General features: G+C 45.2%; 1 protein-coding gene across 50 annotated transcripts in view; it reads left to right on the forward strand.

Moving 5' to 3' along the window:
• The window catches only part of SFI1 (SFI1 centrin binding protein), a 128,766-nt gene that overhangs the window by 3,088 nt on the left and 102,837 nt on the right, over positions 1-22,841 (forward strand). For 12 of the 50 annotated variants that reach the window (XR_010125945.1, XR_010125946.1, XM_063663186.1 and 9 more), the window contains exons 1-2: positions 4,454-4,961; positions 18,310-18,431. Coding sequence is in view for 47 of the 50 variants with exons in the window: in XM_063663186.1 (XP_063519256.1) it covers positions 18,340-18,431 (92 nt within the window). In the remaining 3 variants the exon portion in view is untranslated. Of the gene's footprint in view, positions 1-4,451; positions 5,101-18,309; positions 18,432-22,841 lie in introns of those variants that run through there. The other 38 variants (XM_063663167.1, XM_063663171.1, XM_063663180.1 and 35 more) reach the window with 13 other exon arrangements.

Consider the following 22,841-nt stretch of genomic DNA (forward strand, 5'->3'; position numbering starts at 1 on the left):
CCACTACAGCAGGCTAATTTTCAACGATTTTTTGCAGAGATGGAATCTTGCTATGTTGCTCAGGCTGGTCTCGAATTCCTGGCCTCAAGCGATCCTCCTGCCTCAGCCTCCAAAAGCACTGGGATTACAGGCATGAGCCACCACACCTGACCTTTCTTGAAAAAGAAAATACTAGAAACCCAGAAATTATGGATTTCTGGTTACCTACTGTTATGTAACAAACCACCCCAGAATTCCAATTATATTTTGCTCTCAAATCTGCAAAATGGGCTGGTTCCTGCTGGGACAGCTGGTTTCTGATCCATTCAGCACCAGTGGGGGCAGCCCAAAGGATGGGGCTGAGGGTCCCGTAAAAGCGTACATGTCTGGTGGTTGATGGTGGCTGTCAGCTAAGACCTGGGAGCATTACAGCTGTCCCTGGAACACTTACACATGGCCTCTCCCTGTGGCCTGAGCTTCCTTGAAATATGATGGCCGGATTCTAAGGACAAGTGTTCAGAGAGCGAACAAGAAAGCCATATAGTTGCTGTATTGCCTTTCTTAACCTAGCCCTGGAATCAGTTCTGCCATGTGCCACATTCTGTTCCTTAGAAAGGAGTCAGCATGGCTACCCTATATTCAAAGCAAAGGAACTTAGACTCCACCTCTATATGGGAGGAATGTCAAGGAATGTGTAGGCATGTTTTAAACCACCACAAGCCATACATGAAATCAGTGCCCAGGGCATTGTAGCTATCATGATTTGATAGCTGGAACTAATTTCCTGAGCCCTCTGGTCTATCCTACTTAGGACCTACTTTTCCACTAGGCTCCTTTAATGTCTTGTAGAACCTTGGCCTCAACTCATTTCTTACCTCTCAAAGTCTCACTCTGTCCTTATAAAAGAAGAAGATGGTTATTACCTAGGAAAAAAGGTAATAATCTAAGGGAGGCTTCCATAAACTTCTTTCACCTGTGCCTGGCAAAAGCTAGATGCTTGCAAATTGCAAATTCTTGTTTCATTGTAGCTTTTGAATGTCACTCTCCTTGGCAGGATAATTTTTATTTTTATTTTTATTTTTTATTTTTTGAGGAGGAGTCTCGCTGTATCGCCCAGGCTGGAGTGCAATGGCGTGATCTTGGCTCACTGCAACCTCTGCCTCCCAGGTTCAAGTGATTCTCCTGTCTCAGCCTCCTGAGTAGCTGGGATTACAGGCACATGCCACCACGCCTGTCTAATTTTTGTATTTTTAGTAGAGACAGGATTTCACCATGTTGGTCAGGCTGGTCTCAAACTCCTGACCTCGTGATCCGCCCACCTCGGCCTCCCAAAGTGCTGGGATTACAGGCGTGAGCTACCACACCGGGCCTGATAGTTTGTAATTTTGTTTTGAGACGGAGTCTCACTCTGTCGTCCAGGCTGGAGTGCAGTAGCGTAATCTCGGCTCACTGCAAGCTCTGCCCCCTTGGTTCAGGCCATTCTGCCTCAGCCTCCCGAGTAGCTGGTACTACAGGCGCCCGCCACCACGCCTGGCTAAATTTTTGCATTTTTAGTAGAGATAGGGTTTCACCGTGTTAGCCAGGATGGTCTCGATCTCCTGACTTCATGATCCGCCCGCCTTGGCCTCCCAAAGTGTTGTGATTACAGGCGTAAGCCACTACGCCCGGCCTATAACTTATAATTTTTTGAGACCGAGTTTCGCTCTGTCACCCAGGCTACAGTGCAGTGGCACAATTGGCTCACTCAACCTCCGTCTCCTGAGTTCAAGCAATTCTCATGCCTCAGCCTCCCAAAAAGCTGGGACTACAGGCCTGTGCCACCACACCCGGCTAACTTTTGTATTTTTAGTAGAGATAGGGTTTCACCATGTTGGCCAGGCTGGTCTGAACTCCTGACCTCATGTGATCTCCCAACCTCGGGCTCGGAAAGTGCTAGGTGTGAGCCATCGTGCCAGGCCAATAATTTGTAATTCTAAATGCCCCCTTCTGCAACTAATAACCAATTTTCAAGTATCAGCTTGGGAAAGCTCTTTGAGAGAGAAATTATTCTAGTTCTTTACTAAATATGTGTAAGATCTTGGTTTAGGTCCAAATTGTTCGCCCAAAGTTTGGCATAAGGGGTCTCAAAGATTCAGTCAGTCGGGGGAATTAGCAGTCCAAGAACAGTAGAGAAGCAAATGAAAATACTAGAAACTGGCCGGGCATGGTGGCTCATGCCTGTAATCCCAGCACTTCGGGAGGCTGAGGTGGGAGGATCACTTGAGATCAGGAATTCTAGACCAGCCTGGCCAACGTGATGAAACCCCGTCTCTACTAAAAATACAAAATTAGCCGGGTGTGGTGGCATATGCCTGTAATCCCAGCTACGTGGGTGGCTGAGCCAGGAAAATCGCTTGAACCTGGGAGGCAGAGGTTGCAGTGAGCCGAGATCGCGCCACCGCACTCCAGCCTGGGCGACTAAAGAGAAACTGTCTCAAAAAAAGAAAAGAAAAAAGAATATACTAGAAACCCAGAAATTATAAGAGCACCTGTGAGAGAGTTTAATGCCAGGCCATGACCTTTCAGCAGCCGCATCACAGAAGGCTGCATTGCACCTCTCTAAATGGGCTTTTTCCTACTCAGTTTTTCTTGCTCCAAGAGTAACCCTTAGTTTTTTGTTTGTTTTCGAGACAGAGTCTCACACTGTCACCCAGGCTGGAGTGCAGTGGCAGGATCTTGGCTTACTGCAACCGCCCCCACCAGGTTCAAGCGATTCTCCTGCCCCAACCCCCCGAGTAGCCGGGATTACAGGCTCGTGACTCCACGCCTGGCTAATTTTTCTATTTTTAGTAGTAGAGATGGGGTTTCACCATGTTGGCCAGGCTGGTCTCAAACTCCTCACCTCAAGTGATCACCCACCTTGGCCTCTCAAAGTGCTGGGATTATAGGCGTGAGCCACTGCGCCTGGTCAAATTTTTTATATTTTGTAGAGATGGGGGTCTCACTATGTTGCCCAGGCTGTTCTTGAACTACTGGGCTCAGGCAATTCTCCTGGCTCAGCCTTCCAAAATGCTCAGATTACAGGTGTGAGCCACCGTGCCCAGCCTCTAAGATGTCCTTGTCCCTAGCTATTATTATATACTATTATCTTCTAATCTTTCCCGACAGGACTATTTTCATTGTAACTCAAATGGAAATGCCTTTCATCCCTCCTAAATTTGTCAAAGCTGAGGATGATAAATGCACGTAACAGGAAGAAAGCGTTAGGAAATTAGCTCAAATCATCTAGAAAGAATGTTTATTGACTTATCCTAAATATATAATTTATATAAATCTACATAATTATATAAAAGTACTCAGGCTAAATTACAGTAAATATCTTTTAGTTATACTGTTAATTACAACCTTGAAGCTTACTAAATTATTTTAAAACTACTTGGCCACATTAACTTCAGATAAAAGTTGTCCCTAAAACATTGGCATTGATGTCCGCTAAAGTAGAACTCCTTTTAAATTATGTTATTTTTTTTTTTGAGACAGAGTTTTGCTCTTGTTGCCCAGGCAAATGCACGATCTTGGCCCACTGCAACCTTTGCCTCCTGGGTTCAAGCGATTCTTCCACCTCAGCCTCCCCAGTAGCTGGGATTACAGGTGCCCACTACCACCCCCGGCTAATTTTTTTAATTTTATTTTTAGTAGAGACGAGGTTTCACCATATAAAACATAACTTAGGGCCAGGCGTGGTGGCTCATGCCTGTAATCCCAGCACTTTGGGAGGCCAAGGCGGGCGGATCATCTGAGGTCAGGAGTTCGATACACACCTGGCCAACATGGTAAAACCCGTCTCTATCAAAAAAAAAAACAAAAAACAAAAAACAAAAATTAGCCGGGCGTGGTGGCGTGCGCCTAGGAGGCTGAGGTAGGAGAAACGCTTGAACCCGGGAGGTGGAGGTGGAAGGGAGCCCAGATCACGCCACTGCACTGCAGCCTGGGCTACAGAGGGAGACTCCTTCTCAAAAAATAAATAATGTTTTAATTGCAAAAACTAGCATGTAGAAAATAGGGCAAAAATACAAATTATCTGTGAGTCTAACCCCGAGACACCCAACAAGTTAATTTTCCTGTTTTTAGCGTAAAATCTTTCAAGTAAATAACTACTACTTTTAGTCTCTGCACCAGGAATCTCACGTGTTTTCAAATGTTTTACAAAGCACGTAAAAAAGTATTTCAAAAGTCCCACTTACCCCTCCCACTCCTATTTTTAAGATTATTAGGATCGGCCCAAATTTAAAAATTTAACAAAAAGAGTGCTTATTAATTACATTTTAAAATGAAGGGTTACAAAAAGAGATAAGCCTGGGATTTCTAATTCGGGGGCCATGGGACCTCTCCCCTCCAAGTGCAAGTTGTAGCAACCTGCCGGGTCCACGCATGCGTGGGTCATACTCCACGGGTTCCGGTTTCTACTCCCTGTGAACCAAAAGCCAGAGAGGCCCAAGCACGAGTCCGGAAGTGAGGGAGGGAGGACTTTGGTTCGCAGCCGCCTCCCAGCTGGAACCTCATCCTTAGCGCTCGGCCACGGGCGGCGTAACTCGGGGTTCCGCCTCGGAATACCTCCCACTTTTCTTGTCTAAGAGGAGCAGTAGCAAGCTGAGCTCAGAGCGAAGCTGGCGAGCCAAGGAGATAACCCTCGGTGGGGATGCCCAGAGGGTGCCTCCTCCACGCCCCTCGAAACCGACTCTCATTGCCGCTGCTGCAAAGCAACCTGAGGTGCGCCACCTACCCGACTGAGGCTGCGCAAGTCCCGGGGTCTGGGCGGGGTGGTCCTCGTGCGCGCCGCGTCGCCGTGGAGACGAGGGCGGGCCCGCGCGAGACTGGCGTCTAGAGGCGCGCGAAGCGCTGAGGCGGGCGTGGACCGCGCGGGAGTTAAGAAGCGGGTCCCGGACCGCCCTATACCGCCGGGTTTTCTCCCAGCGTCAGGCCCGATGGCTCGGCTTCCCCAGGTACAAGGCCCGGCCCTAAGGTCCCCACCCTCTTCTGGGCTCTGCTTTTCCGGCAGTGAGCCCGGCAAGGAGCTCAGTCGGGTTCCTCCGAGCCCCGTGAAATCTGTCCGAGCCTCCGCTTCCTCCCCTGAAAGTGCAGGTGATGTTGTCTACTTGCGGGTCTGTGGTGCGGGAATGAAGGAAGTGCGACAAGAGGGCGCAGGACGGGGCCTGGAGCCTGCCATCCTCTCCCGCCGCGTCTTCTGGGCTTCTTGTCTTCCGCCCTGGGGGCACCGCATCCTCCCAGGCGTCTAGTGCGCTCCTGGCCGGTGCTCGAGTCCACGCAATGCTCCTTAGCGTGCGCGGATCCAAATCAGGGGTTTCCTCCTCCCGGCTACGTGGCCCGGGAGCGGAAGGGCTGGTATATGGGCGACCTTACCCCCACTGAGCCCGCAGGGAGTAACGCAGTAAACAAACCTTGAAGTCTTCCCCGCGTGGGAGGTGGGTGCCTGTTTTTATTTTATGGGAGGCTGTTCAGGTTTCTTAACTGCTGTGTAGATGTGTTGTAAATATTTGTTGAATGAATGATGTGAGGGACTTGAGTACAGCCATACCTCGCTTTATTGCACTTCACAGATACCGTATTTTTTACAAATTGAAAGTTTGTAGCAAGCAGCCCTGCACCGAGCAACTATTTTTTCAACAGCATGTGCCCACTTCCTGTCACTCACACTTTGGTAACTATCGCTATATTTCAAACTTTTTATTTCAGGTATACCGTTACAGTGATCTGTGATCAGTGATCTTTGATGTTGTTATTGCAGTTGTTTTAGGTGGCCACGAACCTCACTGGTATAAGACAGCAAACTTCTGTTGTGTCTGACTGCTCCACCTACCTGCCAGTTCCCTGTTTCTCTCCTCCCTCTAGGTCCTCCTTGTAGCCTGAGAGGCAAAAATATTGAAATTAGGCCAATTAATAGCCCCACAGTGGCCCCTAAGTGTTCCAGTGAAAGGAACAGTTCCATGTCTCTCACTTTATATCAAAAGCTAGAAATGACTAAGCTTAGTGAAGGAGGCACATCAAAAGCTGAAATAACATGAAAGCTAGGCCTCTTGTACCAAACAGCTGAGTTGTGCATGCAAAGAAAAAGTTGTTGAAGCGAATTAAAAGTGCTACTCCAGGGAACACACCAGGGATAAGAAAGCTAAACAGCCTTATTGCTGATATGGAGAAAGTTTTAGTAGTCTGGATAGAAGATCAAACCAGCCACAACATTCTTTTAAACCAAAATCTAATTTTGAGCAAGGCCCTAATTCTCTTCAAATCTATGAGGGCTGGGAGAGATGAGCAAGCTGCAAAAGAAAAGTTGTAAGCTGGCCAGGGGCAGTGGTTCATGCCTGTGATCCCAGCACTTTGGGAGGCCGAGGTGGGCGGATCACCAGCCTGGCCAACAAGGTGAAATCCCGCCTCTACTAAAAATACAAAAATTAGCTGGGCGCGGTGGTGCGTCCCTATAGTCCCAGCTACTCAGAAGGAGAATCGCTTTAGCCCACAAGGTGGAGGTTGCAGTGAGCCGAGATCAGTCCGCTGCACTGTAGTCTGGGCGGCAGTGAGACTCTGTCTCAAAAAAAAAAAAAGTTGGAAGCTAGCAAGGGTTGATTTTTGTTTGGTTTGGTTTTGGTTTTGAGACAGAGTTTCACTGGAGGTGCAGTGGCACGATCTCAGCTCACTGCAACCCCCACCTCCTGGTTTCTAGTGATTTTTCTGCCTCAGCCACCCGGGTAGCTGGGATTACGGGCGCCCACCACCATGCTTAGCTAATTTTGTATTTTTAGTAGAGAGGGCGTTTCACCATGTTGGCCAGACTGGTCTTGAACTCCCGACCTCATGTGATCCACCCCCCTTGGCCTCCCAAAGTGCTGGGATTACAGGCCTGAGCCACTGCGCCCAGCCTTGTTTTTGGTTTTTTTTTTTTTTTTTTTTGAGATGAGTCTCGCTCTGTTGCCCAGGCTGGAGTGCAGTGGAGCAATCTCGGCTCACAGCAAACTCCGCGCCCCGGGTTCACGCCATTCTCCTGCCTCAGCTTCCCTAGTAGCTGGGACTACAGGCGCCTGCCACCATGCCTGGCTAATATTTTTGTATTTTTAGTAGAGACGGGGTTTCATCATGTTAGCCAGGATGGCCTCGATCTCCTGACCTCGTGATCTGCCTGCCTCGGCCTCCCAAAGTGCTGGGATTACAGGCGTGAGCCACCGCACCCAGCCTTGATTTTGTTTTGAGACAGGGTCTTGTTCTGTCATGCAGGCTGGCGTGCAGTGGCGATCATGGCTCATTGCAGCCTTGAACTTATAGGCGCAAGAGATCCTCCTGCCTTAGCCTCCTGAGTGTCTGGGTGTGTGACACCATGCTTGGCTATTTTTTTTTTTTTTGAGATGAGGGTCTTGCTAGTTGACTGGGCTGGCCTCAGGCAATCCTCCTGTCTTGGCCTCCCAAAGTGCTGGGATTACAGGTATGAGCCACAGCACCTGGCTGAGGTTTAAGGAAAGAAGCCATCTCTATAACATCAAAGTGCAAGGTATGGCAGCAAGTTTTCCAGAAGATCTAGCTAAGATTTTTGATGCAAGTGTCTCCACTGAACAACTGATTTTCAGTGTAGATAGAAGCAGTCTTCTATTGGAAGAAGATGCCATTCTTGGACTTTTATGGCTAGAGAGAAGTCAATGCCTGGCTTCAAAGCTTCGAAGGACAGGCTGCCTCTCTTGTTAGGGGCTAATGCAGCTGGTGACTTTAAGCTGAAGCTAATGCTCATGTACCATGCCAAAACTCCTAGGGCTTTTAGGAATTATGTTAACTCTATTCTGCCTATGCTCTGTAAATGCAACAACAAACCCAGGATGACCACATGTCTATTTACTGAATGTCTTTACATCATGTTTACAGTGTGGTTTACGGAATATTTTAAGCCTACTATTGAGACCTACTGTTCAGAAAAAAGGATTCCTTTCAAGATATTACTGGTCATTAACAAGGCACCTGGTCACCAAGGAACTCCGATGAAGATGTACAAAGAGATTAATGTTATTTTACGTGTCTGCTAACACAGAATGCATTCTACAGCCCACGGTTCAAGGAGTAATTTTGACTTTCAAGTCATTATTTAAGAAATACATTTTGTGGGCTGGGCACAGTGGCTCACGCCTGTAATCCCAGCACTTTGGGAGGCCGAGGCGGGTGGATCACAAGGTCAGGAGTTTGAGACCAGCCTGGCCAACATAGTGAAACCCTGTCTCAAGTAAAAAATACAAAAAATTAGCCAGATGTGGTAGTGGGCGCCCATAATCCCAGCTACTGGGGAGGCTGAGGCAGGAGAATCACTTGAACCCGGGAGGTGGAGGTTGCAGTGAGCCAAGATTGCGCCATTGCACTCCAGCCTGGGCAACAGAGTGACCAGACTCCATATCAAAAAAAAAAAAAAAAAAAAAAATACGTTTTGTGAGGCCATAGCTGCCATAGGTAGTGATTCCTCTGATGGATCTGGGCAAAGTAAATTGAAAATTTTCTGGAAAGGATTTAACATTCTAGGTGCCATTAAGAACATTCATGATTTGTGGGAAGAGGTTAAAATATCAATTCTAGCCTGGCCAACATGAAGAAACCCTGTCTCTACTAAAAATACAAAAATTAGCTGGGTGTGGTGGTGGGCACCTGTAATCCCAGCTACCCAGGAGGCTGAGGCATGAGAATTGCTTGAACCCAGGAGGCAGAGGTTGCAGTGAGCCAAGACTGCACCACTGCACTCTAGCCTGGGTGACAGAGCAAGACTCCGTCTAAAAAAAAAAAAAAAATCATTAAAAGGAGTTTGAAGAAGTTGAGTCAGGCCCCCATGGATGACTGAGAGACTCAAGACCCGAGTGGTGGAATGTGATAGAAAAATCAAGCGAACTAGAATTAGAAGGGCAGCCTAAAAATGTGACCAGTTGCTGCAACCTCATGATAAAACTTGGATGGATGAGATGAGGAGTGGTTTCTTTTTTTTTTTTGAGATGGAGTTTCACTCTTGTTGCCCAGGCTGGAGTGCATGGCACACTCTTGCCCTCCTGACCTCGTGTGATCCACCTGCTTCGGCCTCCCAAAGTGCTGGGATTACAGGCCTGAGCCACTACATGCCCAGTCTTGTTTTTGTTTTTGTTTTCAGACAGCGTCTTGTTCTGTTGTCCAGGCTGGAGTGCAGTGGTGATCATGGCTCATTGCAGCCTTGAACTAGGTGAAAGCGATGCTCCTGCCTTAGCCTCCTGCCTCCTGAGTATCTGAGTGTGTAATACCATGCCTCGTTGTTTTGTGTTTTTTTTTTTTTGAGATGACGGTCTTGTTGACCAGGCTGGTCTTGAACTCCTGGCCTCAAGCAGTCCTCCTGCCTTGGCCTGGCCTCAAGCAGTCCTCCTGCCTTGGCCTCCCAAAGTGCTCACCACAACCTCCGCCTCCCGGGTTCAAGTGATTCTTCTGCCTCAGCCTGCCAAGTAGCTGGGATTACAGGCATGTGCCACCACGCCTGGCTAATTTTTTGTATTTTTAGTAGAGACAGGGTTTCACTGTGTTAGCCAGGATGGTCTCCATCTCTCAGCCTCCCAAAGTGCTGGGATTACAGGTGTGAGCCACCGTGCCTGGTGAAAGTGGTTTCTTTAGTTGAAATCTACACCTGGTGAAGATGCTGTGAACATTGTTGAAATGACAGCAAAGGATTTAGAACATTACATAAACTTAGTTGACAAAGCGGTGGTAGGATTTGAGAGGATTGACTTCAATTTGAAAGATGTTCTACTGTGGGTAAAATGCTATTAAATAGCATTACATGCTATAGAGAAATCTTTGATGAAAGGAAGAGTCCATCAATGTGACACACATCACTATTGTCTTATTTTAAGAAACTGCCAGGCTGGGTGCAGTGGCTCACACCTCTAATCCCAGCACTTTGGGAGGCTGAGGCGGGCAGATGACCTGAGGTCAGGAGTTTGAGACCAGTCTGGCCAACATGGTGAAACCCCGTCACTACTAAAAATACAAATATTAACCAGGCACGGTGGTGTGCACCTGTAGTCCCAGCTACTCCAGAAGCTGAGGCAGGAGAATCGCTTGAACCCAGGAGGCGGAGGTTGCAGTGAGCCGAGATTGCGCCACTGTGCTCCAGCCTGGGCGACAGAGTGAGACTCCATCTTAAAAAAGGAAAAAAAAAAATTGAAAATGCCACAGCTGCCAGATGCAGTGGCTCACGCCTGTAATCCTAGCACTTTGGGTGGCTGAGGTGGGCGATCACTTGAGGTCAGTAGTTCAAGACCAGCCTGGCCAACATGGTGAAACCCTGACTCTACTAAAAATATAAAAGCCAGTTGTGGTGGCGGGCGCCTATAATTTCCGCTACTCGGGAGGCTGAGGCAGGAGAATCGCTTGAACCCAGGAGCTGAGATCGCACCACAGAGTGAGACTTTGTCTCAAAAAAAACAAAAATAAATTGCCACAGCCACTCCAACCTTCAGCAATCACTACCCTGATCAGTCAGCAGCTATTAACATGGAGGCAAGACCCTCTACTGGCAAAAATATTACAACTCACTGAAGAATCAGATAATTGTTAGCATTTTTTAGCAATAAAGTGTTTTTTTTATTTTTATTTTTGAGACCGTTTCATCTCATCGCCCATGGTGGAATGCAATGGCGTGATCTTGGCTCACTGCAACCTCCGCCTCCTAGGTTCAAGCGATTCTTCTGCCTCAGCCTCCTGAGTAGCTGGAATTACAGGCACCTGCCACCATACCCAACTAATTTTGTGTTTTTAGTAGAGACAGGGTTTTGCCATGTTGGCCAGGCTGGTCTCGAATTCCTGACCTCAGGTGATCCTCCCGCCTGGGCCTCCCAAAGTGCTGGGATTACAGGCGTGAGCCACTGCACCTGCCCAATAAGGTGGTTTTTTTTTTTTTTTTTTTGAGTCTGAGTGTTGCTCTGTTACCCAGACTGGAATGCAATGGCACGATCTCGGCTCGCTGCAACCTCCGTCTCCCAGGTTCAAGCAATTCTCCTGCCTCAGCCTCCCGAGTAGCTGGGATTACAGGCGCCCACCACCACCACTGGCTAATTTTTGTATTTTTAGTAGAGACGGAGGTTTCACCATATTGTCCAGGCTGGTCTCGAACTCCTGACCTCGTGACCCGCCCACCTTGGCCTCCCAAAGTGCTGAGATTACGGTCGTGAGCCACTGTGCCCGGCCAAAGTATTTTTAAATTAAGGTATGTACATTAGTTTTTTAGACAGTGCTATTGCACACTTAACTACAAGTGTAGGCATAACTTTTTTTTTTTTTTTTTTTTTTTTTTGAGACAGAGTGTTGCTCTGTTACCCAGGCTGGAGTGCAGTGGCGTGATCTTGGCTCACTACAAGCTCCGCCTCCCGGGTTCATGCCATTCTCCTCCCTCAGCCTCCCAAGTAGCTGGGACTACAGGCGCCCGCCACCACGCCCGGCAATTTTTTGTATTTTTGGTAGAGATGGGGTTTCACCATGTTAGCCAGGATGGTCTCGATCTCCTGACCTCGTGATCCACCCGCCTCGGCCTCCCAAAGTGCTGGGATTACAGGCGTGAGTCACCTTGCCCAGCTGACATAACTTTTATATGAACTCGGACATCAAAAAATTCATGTGACTGGCTTTATTTATGTGCTCTGCAGCTGAACTCTCAGTATCTCTGAGGTCTGCCTGTACTAGTCCCAGTTCCACCACTTGTTAGCTGGGAACCTTGAACCCTCCATCTATAAAATGAAGTTGATAACCACTTGCTGAGGTAGTTATATTAAAGTAGGTAGTTCATGAAAAGTGCTTAGCACTAATGCGTAGCAGAGTACCCTCTCTATAGATGTTATTTTGATTATAGTCTATACATTTTTGATTGTGTGGTACTCTCAACATTTTGTTAAAACATAACATTGATAAGAAAAAATCGATTCTGGATGGGTCCACTGTCTGTCTGTAGTTGGCACGTTCCTCATGCCTGTGTGGGTTTTCGCCGGATGCTCTGATTTCCTCCCATGTCCCCACGATAAGCACATTAGCTTCATTGACATGTCTAAATGATCCTAGTGTGAGTGAGTGTGTGTGTGAGTGTGCAATGCCATGAATGGCATCCTGTCCAGGGTGGCTTCCCCCCTTGTGCCCTGAGCTGCCAGGATAGACTCTAGCCATCCTTGACCCTGAAATGGAATAAGTGGGTAAATAATTACCTTACTTATTCTTATGAATCTTCTGTACATGTATGTATAGTTCACATTTATTTCAGTGTTTAATATTAAAAGGATTTGGATCTTTATTTAGAAGTTTGATGATGTTTTGTGACCAGAAATATGTTATAGGAACTTAACTCTTGTTTATATCAATTAGCTTATGATAAAATTGGTCTCTTTATACATCACTTTGCTTAAAGTTGCAGTTTCCAAGAACCTATCAATGACGTTAAGTGAGGACTTACTGTACTTAGTTCTAGATGAGGCTGGATGATATTCAGGTTCAGTTTCACTCTTGTCACCCAGGCTGGAGTGTAATGGCGTGATCTCGGCTCACTGCAACGTTCACCTCCTGGGTTCAAGCGATTCTCCTGCCTCAGCCTCCCAAGTAGCTGGGATTACAGGCACCTGCCACCATGCCCGGCTAATTTTTGTATTTTTAGTAGAGACAGGGTTTCACCATGTTGGCCAGGCTGGTCTTGAACTCCTGACCTCAGGTGATCCACCTGCCTCGGCCTCCTGAAGTCCTGGGATTACAGGTGTGAGCCACTGCGCCCAGCCAGGTTCAGTTTTTAGCAAGATTTCATCATGGATGGTAGCACTTCATCAGTGCTTTGTTGGGTTTATTTTGGTCTCTTTTTTGTTTGTTGGAGGTCTTTTCTAAATGTTTTGTGATTCTCGATTGTCCGTTTATACTTAAGTGTAACTGAGAGATTATGGCTGAGCGCGGTGGGTCCTGCCTATAATACCAGCACTTTGGGAGGCTGAGGCGGGCAGATCACTTGAGGTCAGGAATTCAAGACCAGTCTGGCTTAGCCAGGTGTGATGGTACTCAGGAGGCTGAGACAGAAGAATCGCTTGAACCCAGGAGGCAGAGTTTGCAGTGAGCCGAGATTGAGCCACTGCACTCCAGCCTGGGCAACAAAGTGAGACTCTGTCTCAAAAAAAAAAAAAAAAAGGTGTAACTGAGAAATTAATTGGAAGCTCCTAGTGTCTGAGCAGGACTTGTGAGTTCATGGGCTTCACTTTAGGGTAATCTAGGGACAAGTCTGCTTTTTCATTGATGGAGAGTAAGGCACAGGTCTCAGAATCTGGAGATATGTTAGTTTTTAGTGTTTTCTGAGAAGACTTTTCCAGTCTCCTGCCTGAGAGGTACCATCTAACTACCAGAATTTTGGAAGCAGGACAGCAGAAGTGGCGTGAATACCCTGTCTGACAGGGTTGGAATTCTGTGTGGCCCGCTTACCTTTGGTGTCCACTCTGAAGTTTTTCACTTCCTCAAACCTGTTAGACCACTTCATTTTCCTTTCTTGTAAAACTCTGTGGAAATCCCTCCTGTCCTATAATCTCCTCTCTCATCTCTTTAACCGTATGGTTTGTTCCTTTGTATTCTTTACTGTCACCTTAGAAGGTCAATCTACATGTTTAACTGGGAGTCAACACCTAATAATTTTTGTTTTTCTTGGACTGTTTTTTTTTTTTTTTTTCAGATGGAGTTTTGCTCTTGTTGCCCAGGCTGGAGTACAGTGGTGTGATCTTGGCCCACTGCAACCTCCGCCTCCTAGGTACAAGCGATTCTCTTGTTTCAGCCTCCCAAGTAGCTCGGATTACAGGCATTCGCCACCATGCCATTTTTTTTTTTTTAAGTAGAGACAGGGTTTCACCATGTTAGTCAGTCTGGTGGCGAACTCCTGACCTCAGGTGATCCACCTGCTTCGGCCTCCCAAAGTTCTAGGATTACAGGCGTGTGCCACCGTCCTCGGCCATGTTTTGTATTTGATTATCATTATATTCCAACTTATAAGCAAGTTTATATTCACACATGTCGTTACTGAAAGCAAACCTGTGTCCTAGTTTTTCCAGTATATGTGTATTTTATCTGTGAGGTTACAGACGTTGTTTTAGAGGCTGGAGATAGAGTGGAGAGAAGATCAGATGTGATTCCTGTTTCCATGGAATTTATATTTTAGTGCGGAAGGCAGACATGTACAAATAGGTAGAATGCTGGTGTAGAGTATATAACAAAAGGGAGTCCTTGACCACGAAGGACATTTCACAGGATCATTATGACAGAAACCCAAGGCAGTGACACATTGATTATAGCAGTATTTCACCAAAAATCACTATTTGAATACTCCATTTGATTTATTTGTAGAAATAATCACTTATGATGACCTCTGTTACTTGGCGTGTAGTATCAGAAAAACTAGGGCATCGGTTTGATGTAAGTAAGGATTATTCGTTTTGTATGGATAAACTGGCTAATTCCTTGTCTGACTGTCATTGAAATATGTGACCTTGATTATAAGGGTGACTTCATTCTTTTAGAATGAAACATCTTGTAAATGCATCACAATTACTCAACACAGGACATGTTCACCCTGTTAGCTTGCCTCTACCATCTACTTAAATCTTACTCTTCTATCTTACTACTTGTATTAGCTTCCTAGGGCTGCTGTAACAAAGTACCGCAAACCGGTTGGCTTAAAACTAATAGAAGTTTATTCTTTCACAGTTTTAGAGGCTAGAAGTCTGAAATCAAGGTGTCATCCTCTCCCTGAAGGCTCAGGGGAGGATCTGTTCCATGCCTTTCTCTTAGCTTCTGATGTTGCCAGCAATCTTTGGCAATTCTTGTAGATACATCACTCTAATCTCTGCCTCTGTCATCACATTGCATTCTCCTCTTTATGTGTATCTGTCCCTGTATCTCTTCTCTTTTAAGAAAGACACAAATCGTGTTGGATTAAGGGCGCACCCTACTCCCATGTGACCTCATCTTAACTTACATCTTAATTCTGCAAAGACCCTGTTTTCACATAAGGTCACATTCGCAGGTAGCAGGGGTAAGGATTTCAGCAAATCTTTTTTGGGGAACACAATTCAACCCACAACACTACTATTCCTGGCACTAAAAAATGATAATAATAATAAAACTATGTCATTATTCAGTTCCTAATGAATATCTTTGATAGACATTATCACCAATTGAAAATGAAAAATGGGCTCAGGCACAGTGGCTCACGCCTATAATCCCAGCACTTTGGGAGGCCGAGGCGGGCAGATCATTTAAGGTCAGGAGTTTAAGACTGGCCTCGCCAACATGAGGAAACCCCATCTCTACTAAAAATACAAAAAGTAGCCAGTTGTGGTTGTGTATTCCTGTAATCCTAGCTACATGGGAAGCTGAAGCGGGAGAATCGGTTGAACCCGGGAAATGGAGGTTGCAGTGAGCCTAGATTGCACCACTGCATTCCAGCCTGGGCAACAGAGCGAGACTGTCTCGAAAAAAAAAAAAAAGAAAAAAGAAAAAGAAAAAATGAAAACTAGGCGAGGTGCAGTGGTGCCTGTCTGTAGTCCCAGCTACTTGGGAGGCCGAGACAGGAGAATTGCTTGAGGCCAGGAGTTTGAGATTACAGTCAGCTATGATCACACCACTGCACTCCAGCCTGAGTGACAGAGTGAGACCCTATCTCTACAAACAAAAAAAGGCACTTTGGGAGGCTAAGGTGGATAGGTCAGTTGAGCTCAGGAGTTTGAGACCAGCCTGGGCAATATAGCAAGACCCTGTCTCTACAAATAATAAAAAATAAGCTGAGCATGGTGGCACATACCTGTGGTCCCAGCTACCTGGGAGGCTATGGTGGGAGGACTGCTTGAGCATGGGAGGTTGAGGCTGCAGTGAGCCGTGATGGTGCCACAGTACTTCAGCCTGGATAATAGCATGAGACCCTGGATGACAGCATGAGAAAGAAAAAAGGCCAGGCATGGTGGCTCATGCCTGTAATCCTAACACTTTGGGAGGCTGAGGTAGGAGGATCACCTGAGCCTGAGGAGGTCGAGGCTGCAATGAGCTGTGATTGCACTGCTGCATTCCAGCCTGGGTGACAGAGGGAAATCCTGTCTTTTTTTTTTTTTTTTCTCTGAGACAGAGTCTTGCTCTGTCACCCAGGCTGCAGTGCAGTGGTGCGATCTTGGTTCACTGCAACCTCTGCCTCACGGGTTCAAGTGATTCTCCTGCCTCAGCCTCCTGAGTAGCTGGGATTGCAGGTGCCCACCACCATGCCTGGCTCATTTTTGTATTTTTAGTAGAGATGGAGTTTCCCCATGTTGGGCAGGCTGGTCTTGAACTTCTGACTTCAGGTGATCTGCCCGCCTCAGCCTCCCAAAAGGCTGGGATTACAGGCGCGAGCCACTGTGCCTGGCCAGAAATTCTGTCTTTAAAAAAAGAAAAGAAAGAAAATGAAAACTATACACAGTAACACTGATAACCGTAAAAATTAATCTGAGGGAAAATAAGAAATCTTGGCCTCTACTGGTGTTTTTGTGAAGGGAAGTTGAAGGTGCTGAAGCATCTAGACATGAAGAAAGAACCGGGCACAACTTCTGAGTGTGGCTCACTCCCCTCTCAGTTTCCTTCATTAGAAAATAACATTTTGCAGATGACATGATTCTGTATCTAGAAAACCCCATCGCCTCAGCCCAAAAGCTTCTGAAGCTGATAACCAACCTGAGCAAAGCCTCAGAATACAGATCAATGTGCAAAAATTGCAAACATTCCTGTACACCAACAACAGGCAAGGAGAGAACCAAATCGTGAATGAATTGCTATTCACAGTTGCCACAAAAATAATAAAATACTTAGGAATACAGCTAACAAGGGAAGTGAAAGACCTCTTCAAGTAGAGCTACAAACCACTGCTCAAAGAAATCAGAGGTGACACAAACAAATGGAAAAACATTCCATGCTCATGGATAGGAAAAATCAGTATCATGAAAATGGCCATACCGCCCAAAGCAATTTACAGATTCAATGCTGTTACCATTAACTACCATTGACATTCTTCGCAGAATTAGCAAAAACTACTTTAAAATTCATATGGAACAAAAAAGCATGAATAGCCAGGACAATCCTAAGCAAAAGGAACAAAGCTGCAGGCATCACGCTACCCAACTTCAAACTATACTACGAGGTTACAGTAACAAAAACAGAATGGTACTGGCGCAAAAACAGAAACATAGACTAATGGAACAGAATAGAGAACCCAGAAATAAGACTGCACACCTACAACCATCTGATCTTTGACAAATCTGACCAAAACCAGCAATGGGGAAAGGAGTCCCTATTTAATAACAGGTGCTGGGAGAACTGGCTAGCCATATTCAAATATTGAAACTGGACTCCTTCTTTACACCATGTATAAAAACCAACTCAAGATGGGTTAAAGACTTAAATTTAAAACCCAAAACTATAAAAACTCTGGAAGAAAATCTAGGCAATACCATTCAAGACATAGGCACAGGCAAAGATTTCATGATGAAGATGCCAGCAGCAATCGCAACAGAATCAAAAATTGACAAATTTAGTTTAATTTCTAATTAAACTAAAGCACTTCTGCACAGCAAAAGAAACTATCATCAGAGTAAACAGCCAACCTACAGAATGGGAGAAAATTTTTGCACTCTATCCATCTGACAAAGGTCTAACATCTAGCATTTACAACATTATGAGATAAAAACAGCCCCATTAAGAAATGGGCACAGGACATGAACAGACACTTTTCAAAAGAAGACATATATATGGTGAACAAACATGAAAAAAAGCTCAGTATCACTGATCATTAGAGAAATGCAAATCAAAGCCACAATGAGGCTAGGTGTGGTGGCTCACCACTGTAATTTTAGCATGGGAGGCCAAAGTGGGCAGATCACTTGAGGTCAGGAGTTTGAGACCAGCCTGGCCAACATGGTGGAATCCTGTCTCTACTGAAAAATAAAAAATTAGTCAGGTGTGGTGGCAGGTACCTGTAATCCCAGCTACTTGAGAGGTTGAGGCAGGAGAATTGCTTGAGCCCAGGAGGTGGAGGTTGCAGTGAGCTGAGATCATGCCACTGCACTCCAGCCTGGGTGAAAGAGCAACACTTCATCTCAAAAGATAAAAAAAAATGTAATTTAAATATAATATTTTAAGTCAGAGACCTAGCCCACGTTCATCTAGTGTTGAATTAAGGAGGGTAGGAGACTAGGAGCTGGCATGTAGCCGTTCAGAAATGTGGCTCCTGAGAGGCTGCAAATCATTTTCTCTTTTTTATTCCCCTTTTTCTTGTAGTTAGAAGGGGAAGATAAAAGACTTTGATTCATGAAGAATCTGCTCACTGAGAAGTGTATATCAAGCCACAATTTCCATCAAAAAGTGATTAAGCAGAGAATGGAGAAGAAGGTTGATTCCAGGTGAGTGATGGGACTTGAGAAAAAAATATAACTGGAATGATGGTTCATATAAAACTGTAAACATTTTGTGTATGAAAAAAATTATAAATTATGAGTGAGGTAGTAACTGTGGGTAAGTTTTTTTTGTCATTGATATTTCGAGTTTTTTATCTATAAGATAATATACATTTCGTACATTATGTTACAGTCAAAAAACATTCTGAGTAGTGCATGGAAATATCAATCATTAAAATTTGACTCTGAGCAGAAGTGCGTATTATTTTCCTGAGCTTTGAAGTTATATCATCCAGGTTGGCCGGCTCTCGTGTCTTCTACTTTTGATCATGGTTGCTTTCAGACTTTTACCTTCAGTTGACTGTATCTCTCCAATGAAGCTCTCGGCACCTTATAATGTGGCAGACTCTGTGTAACTCTCCCTTTCTGGGTTTTGGTAATTGTTCCCTCCCCTCATCTCTTTGGGCCTAGAGGTAGTACCACCTTAGCTTCTACTAGCTTCAGGTTCCTGCACTGTTTCTTGTAGTTCCTCTATACCCACAAGTTTGTAAATATACCATCTTCAAATTATCCTATTTTAGTATTTCATCTATTTTCTTGTGACCTTTCATAGGTTTTATCATGAATGTTAATGGATTTTGTCACATGGTTTTTGTACATTTATTGAGATAATCGTGTGGTTTTTGCTCTTTTTTCTATTAATAGGTATATTACATAAATTGATTTTCGAATGTTAAATCAGCCTTGCATTCCTGGGATAAATCCCACTTAGTCATGGTGTTTATATGGCATATAGTTGTGTTAGTCAGGATCCTCTAAAGGAACAGAACTAATAGGATATATGTATATGTGAAAGGGAGTTTGTTAAGGAGAATTGACTCACACAATCACAAGGTGAGGTCCCGTGATAGGCAGTCTGCAAGTTGAGGAGCAAGGAAGCCAGTAGTGGCTCAGTCCAAGTCCCAGTACCTCAAAAGTAAGGAAGCCAACAGTGCAGCCTTCAATCTGTGGCCAAAGGCTTGCGAGCCCCTGGTAAACCATTGGTGTAAGTCCAAGAATCCAACAGCCAAAGAACATGGAGTCTGATGTTCGAGGGCAGGAAACATCCAGCATGGGAGAAAGATGCAAGCCAGAAGACTTAGCAAGTCAGCTTCTCCTACCTTCTGCCTGCTTTTCCTAGCTGTGCTGGCAGCCATTGGATGGTGCCCACCCACATTGTGGGTGGGCCTTCCTCTCCTAGTCCACTGACTCAAATGTTAATCTCTTCTGGCAACACCCAGATACACCCAGAAACAATACTTTGCATCCTTCAATTCAGTCAAGTTGACGCTTAATATTAACCATCGCAATGGTTTTTTATACATTGTTGGATTTGGTTTGCTACTATTTTTTGAGGATTTTTATGTCTATTGGTCTTTTTTTTTTTCTTTTTAGCAATATCTTTGTCACGAGGTCTATTGGTCTTTTTTTTTTCTTTTTGGTAATATCTTTGTCTTTGGTATGATGGTGATATTGGTCTCAATGAATTTGGAAGTGTTCCTCTATTTTCTGGGAGAGTTTATAGAGCATTGTTATGATATTTATTTATTTATTTATTTATTTATTTATTTTTGAGATGGAGTCTCGCTCTGTTGCCCAGGCTGGAGTGCAGTGGTATAGTCTCGGCTCACTGCAGTCTCTGCCTGCCCAGTTCAAGCGATTCTCCATCATGTTGGCCGGGCTGGTCTCAAATTCCTGAGGTGATCTTCCCACCTCCACCTCCCAAAGTGCTGGGATTACAGGTGTTGAGCCATAGTGCTCGGCCTATTATTTCTTTTTAAATCTTTGGTAAAATTAATCACTGAAACTATCTGTGCTTTTTTATTGTAGGAAAAATTATTTATTTTAGAGACAGGGTCTTGCTCTGTTGCCTGGACTGGAGTACAGTGGCACGATCACAGCTCAGTGCAGTTTCTAACTCCTGAGCTCAAGCAGTCTTGCTGCCTCAGCCTCCCAAAGTGCTGGGATTACAGGTGTGAGCTACCAAGCCTGGCCTCTGTAGGAAAATTTTTAATTACTCATTTAATTGTTTTTACTTGTTAGAGATCTATTAGGTTTCTATTTATTGTTTTTGTTTGTTTTTTGAGATGGAGTCTTACTCTTGTCACCCAGGCTGGAGTATGGTGGTGAGATCTTGGCTCACTGCAACCTCTGCCTCCCTGGTTCAAGCAATTCTCCTGCCTCAGCCTCCCGAGTAGCTGAGATTACAGACGCATGCCACCACGCCTGGCTAATTTTTGTATTTTTAGTAGAGATGGGGTTTTACCATGTTGGCCTGGCTTGTCTTAAACTCGTGACCTGAAATGACCCACCTGCCTTGGCCTCCCAAAGTACTGGGATTACAGGCATGAGCCACTGAGCCCAGCTGTGTTTCTTCCTGAGTTAATTTTGGTAATTTCAGTTTTTCTAGAAATTTTTCCATTTCATTTATGTTGTCTAATTTGTTGGCATAAAGTTAATTTTATGCCCTTATAATTATTTTAATTTATGAAGGGTCAGTGATAATGTCTTCTCTTTCATACCTAATTTTGGTGATCTGTGTGTTCTCTCTTTTCTTATTGGTTGATCTAGGTAAAGACTTGTCAGTTTTGCTGAGGGACACTTACTGTTATGCTCTTTTTTTTCTTAAACTAATTTGAATTGGGTTCCTGTAGCTTGCAACTTAGGGTGCTACGAATATACAGAAGTTTCTTATAAAATCCACTGGGTCTTGGGCAAAGTGGGAGTGAGAACTGTTTGAGGACCTATTCAGCAGGTATTATGGACCCTTCTTCCCGAGCAGAGCCATCTTTGTGCTTCAAAATTTCATCGTGGGAGAATGAATTTGGGTGATCCAGCAAGGGTCAGTTTTTTCCCCCAGTGTAATCAACTAGGACTTGGAGGAAGGTCATTGAGTTCAAGCATAGCTGCTGAGATCCTGCCCCTGTTGATAGACGTTCTCATAGGAGGAGTCCTCGTAAGCTGAACCAGCACCCTGACAGTGTTTACTACATGGTCCGCAGAGTACTCTTTAGGCCTGCTTTATTTCATCTTCTCAAGCAAATTAACGATGGCCTTAATATGAAGCTCTGTGGCCTCTAACTCTGGCATAGTTTCTTTCTTTTTTTTTTTTTTTGAGATGGAGTTTTGCTCTGTCGCTCAGGTTGGAGTGCAGTGGCGCGATCGTGGCTCACTGCAACCTCTGCCTCCCAGTTCAAGCAATTCTCCTGCCTCAGCCTGGTTTCATCAAATATCCTGCTGCTTTAGGTTGGGGAGGCTAAGAAGGGAATGTATTTCCTTTAAGTTTTTTTTGTTTGTTTGTTTGAGACAGAGTCTTGCTCTGTTGCCCAGGCTGGAGTGCAATGGCGTGATCTTGGCTCACTGAAGCCTCTGCCTCCCGGGTTCAGTGATTCTCCTGCCTTAATCTCCCGAGTAACTGGGATTACAGGTACATGCCACCACGCCCAGGTAATTTTTTTATATTAGTAGAGAAGGAGCTTCGCCATGTTGGTCTGGCTGGTCTTGAACTCCTGGCCTCAAGTGATCTGCCTGTCTTGGCCTCCCAAAGTGCTGGGATTACAGGTGTGAGCCACCGTGCCCCAGCCTTAGGTGTTAAATATGCAGATTCAGAAAGGTATGGGAAAATGTATCATTTAAGATATCATTTTGAAACAAACAATGTAACCATAACCCAGGTAAAGAAATAGATTATTGGCCGGCGCAGTGGCTCACGCCTGTAATCCCAGCACTGTAGTGCCCGCACTTTGGGAGGCCGAGGTGGGCAGATCATCTGAGGCCAGGAGTCTGAGACCAGTCTGACCAATATGGTAAAACCCCGTCTCTACTAAAAATACAAAATTAGCCGGGTGTGGTGGCACATGTCTGTAATCCCAGCTATTGGGGAGGCTGAGGCAGGAGAATTGCTTGAACCCGGGAGGCAGAGGTTGTGGTAAGCTAAGATTGTGCCATTGCACTCCAGCCAGGGCAATAAGAGCAAAACTCCATCTCAAAAAAAAAAAAAATTACATTGTAAGAATATTTCAGTTCATCTATTTTGCTGATGGGCATTTGGACTGTTTTCAGTTTTTAAATTCCTTTTTTTATATATTGACAAGTTATAGTTGTATGTATTTATAGGATACAAAGTGATGTTATTATTTATTTATTATTTTTTGTTTTTTTGAGACGGAGTCTCGCCCTGTCGCCCAGGCTGGAGTTGCAATGGCACAATCTTGGCTCACTGCAACCTCCACCTCAGGGATTCAAACAATTCTTCTGCCTCAGCCTCCCAAGTAGCTGGGATTACAGGCGCCCACCACCATGCCCAGCTAATATTTGTATTTTTGTTTTTTTGAGACGGAGTCTAGCTCTGTCGCCCAGGCTGGAGTGTAGTGGCAC

Source organism: Pongo pygmaeus, chromosome 23 (genome assembly GCF_028885625.2).
Source record: "Pongo pygmaeus isolate AG05252 chromosome 23, NHGRI_mPonPyg2-v2.0_pri, whole genome shotgun sequence".
Lineage (NCBI taxonomy): Eukaryota > Metazoa > Chordata > Mammalia > Primates > Hominidae > Pongo > Pongo pygmaeus.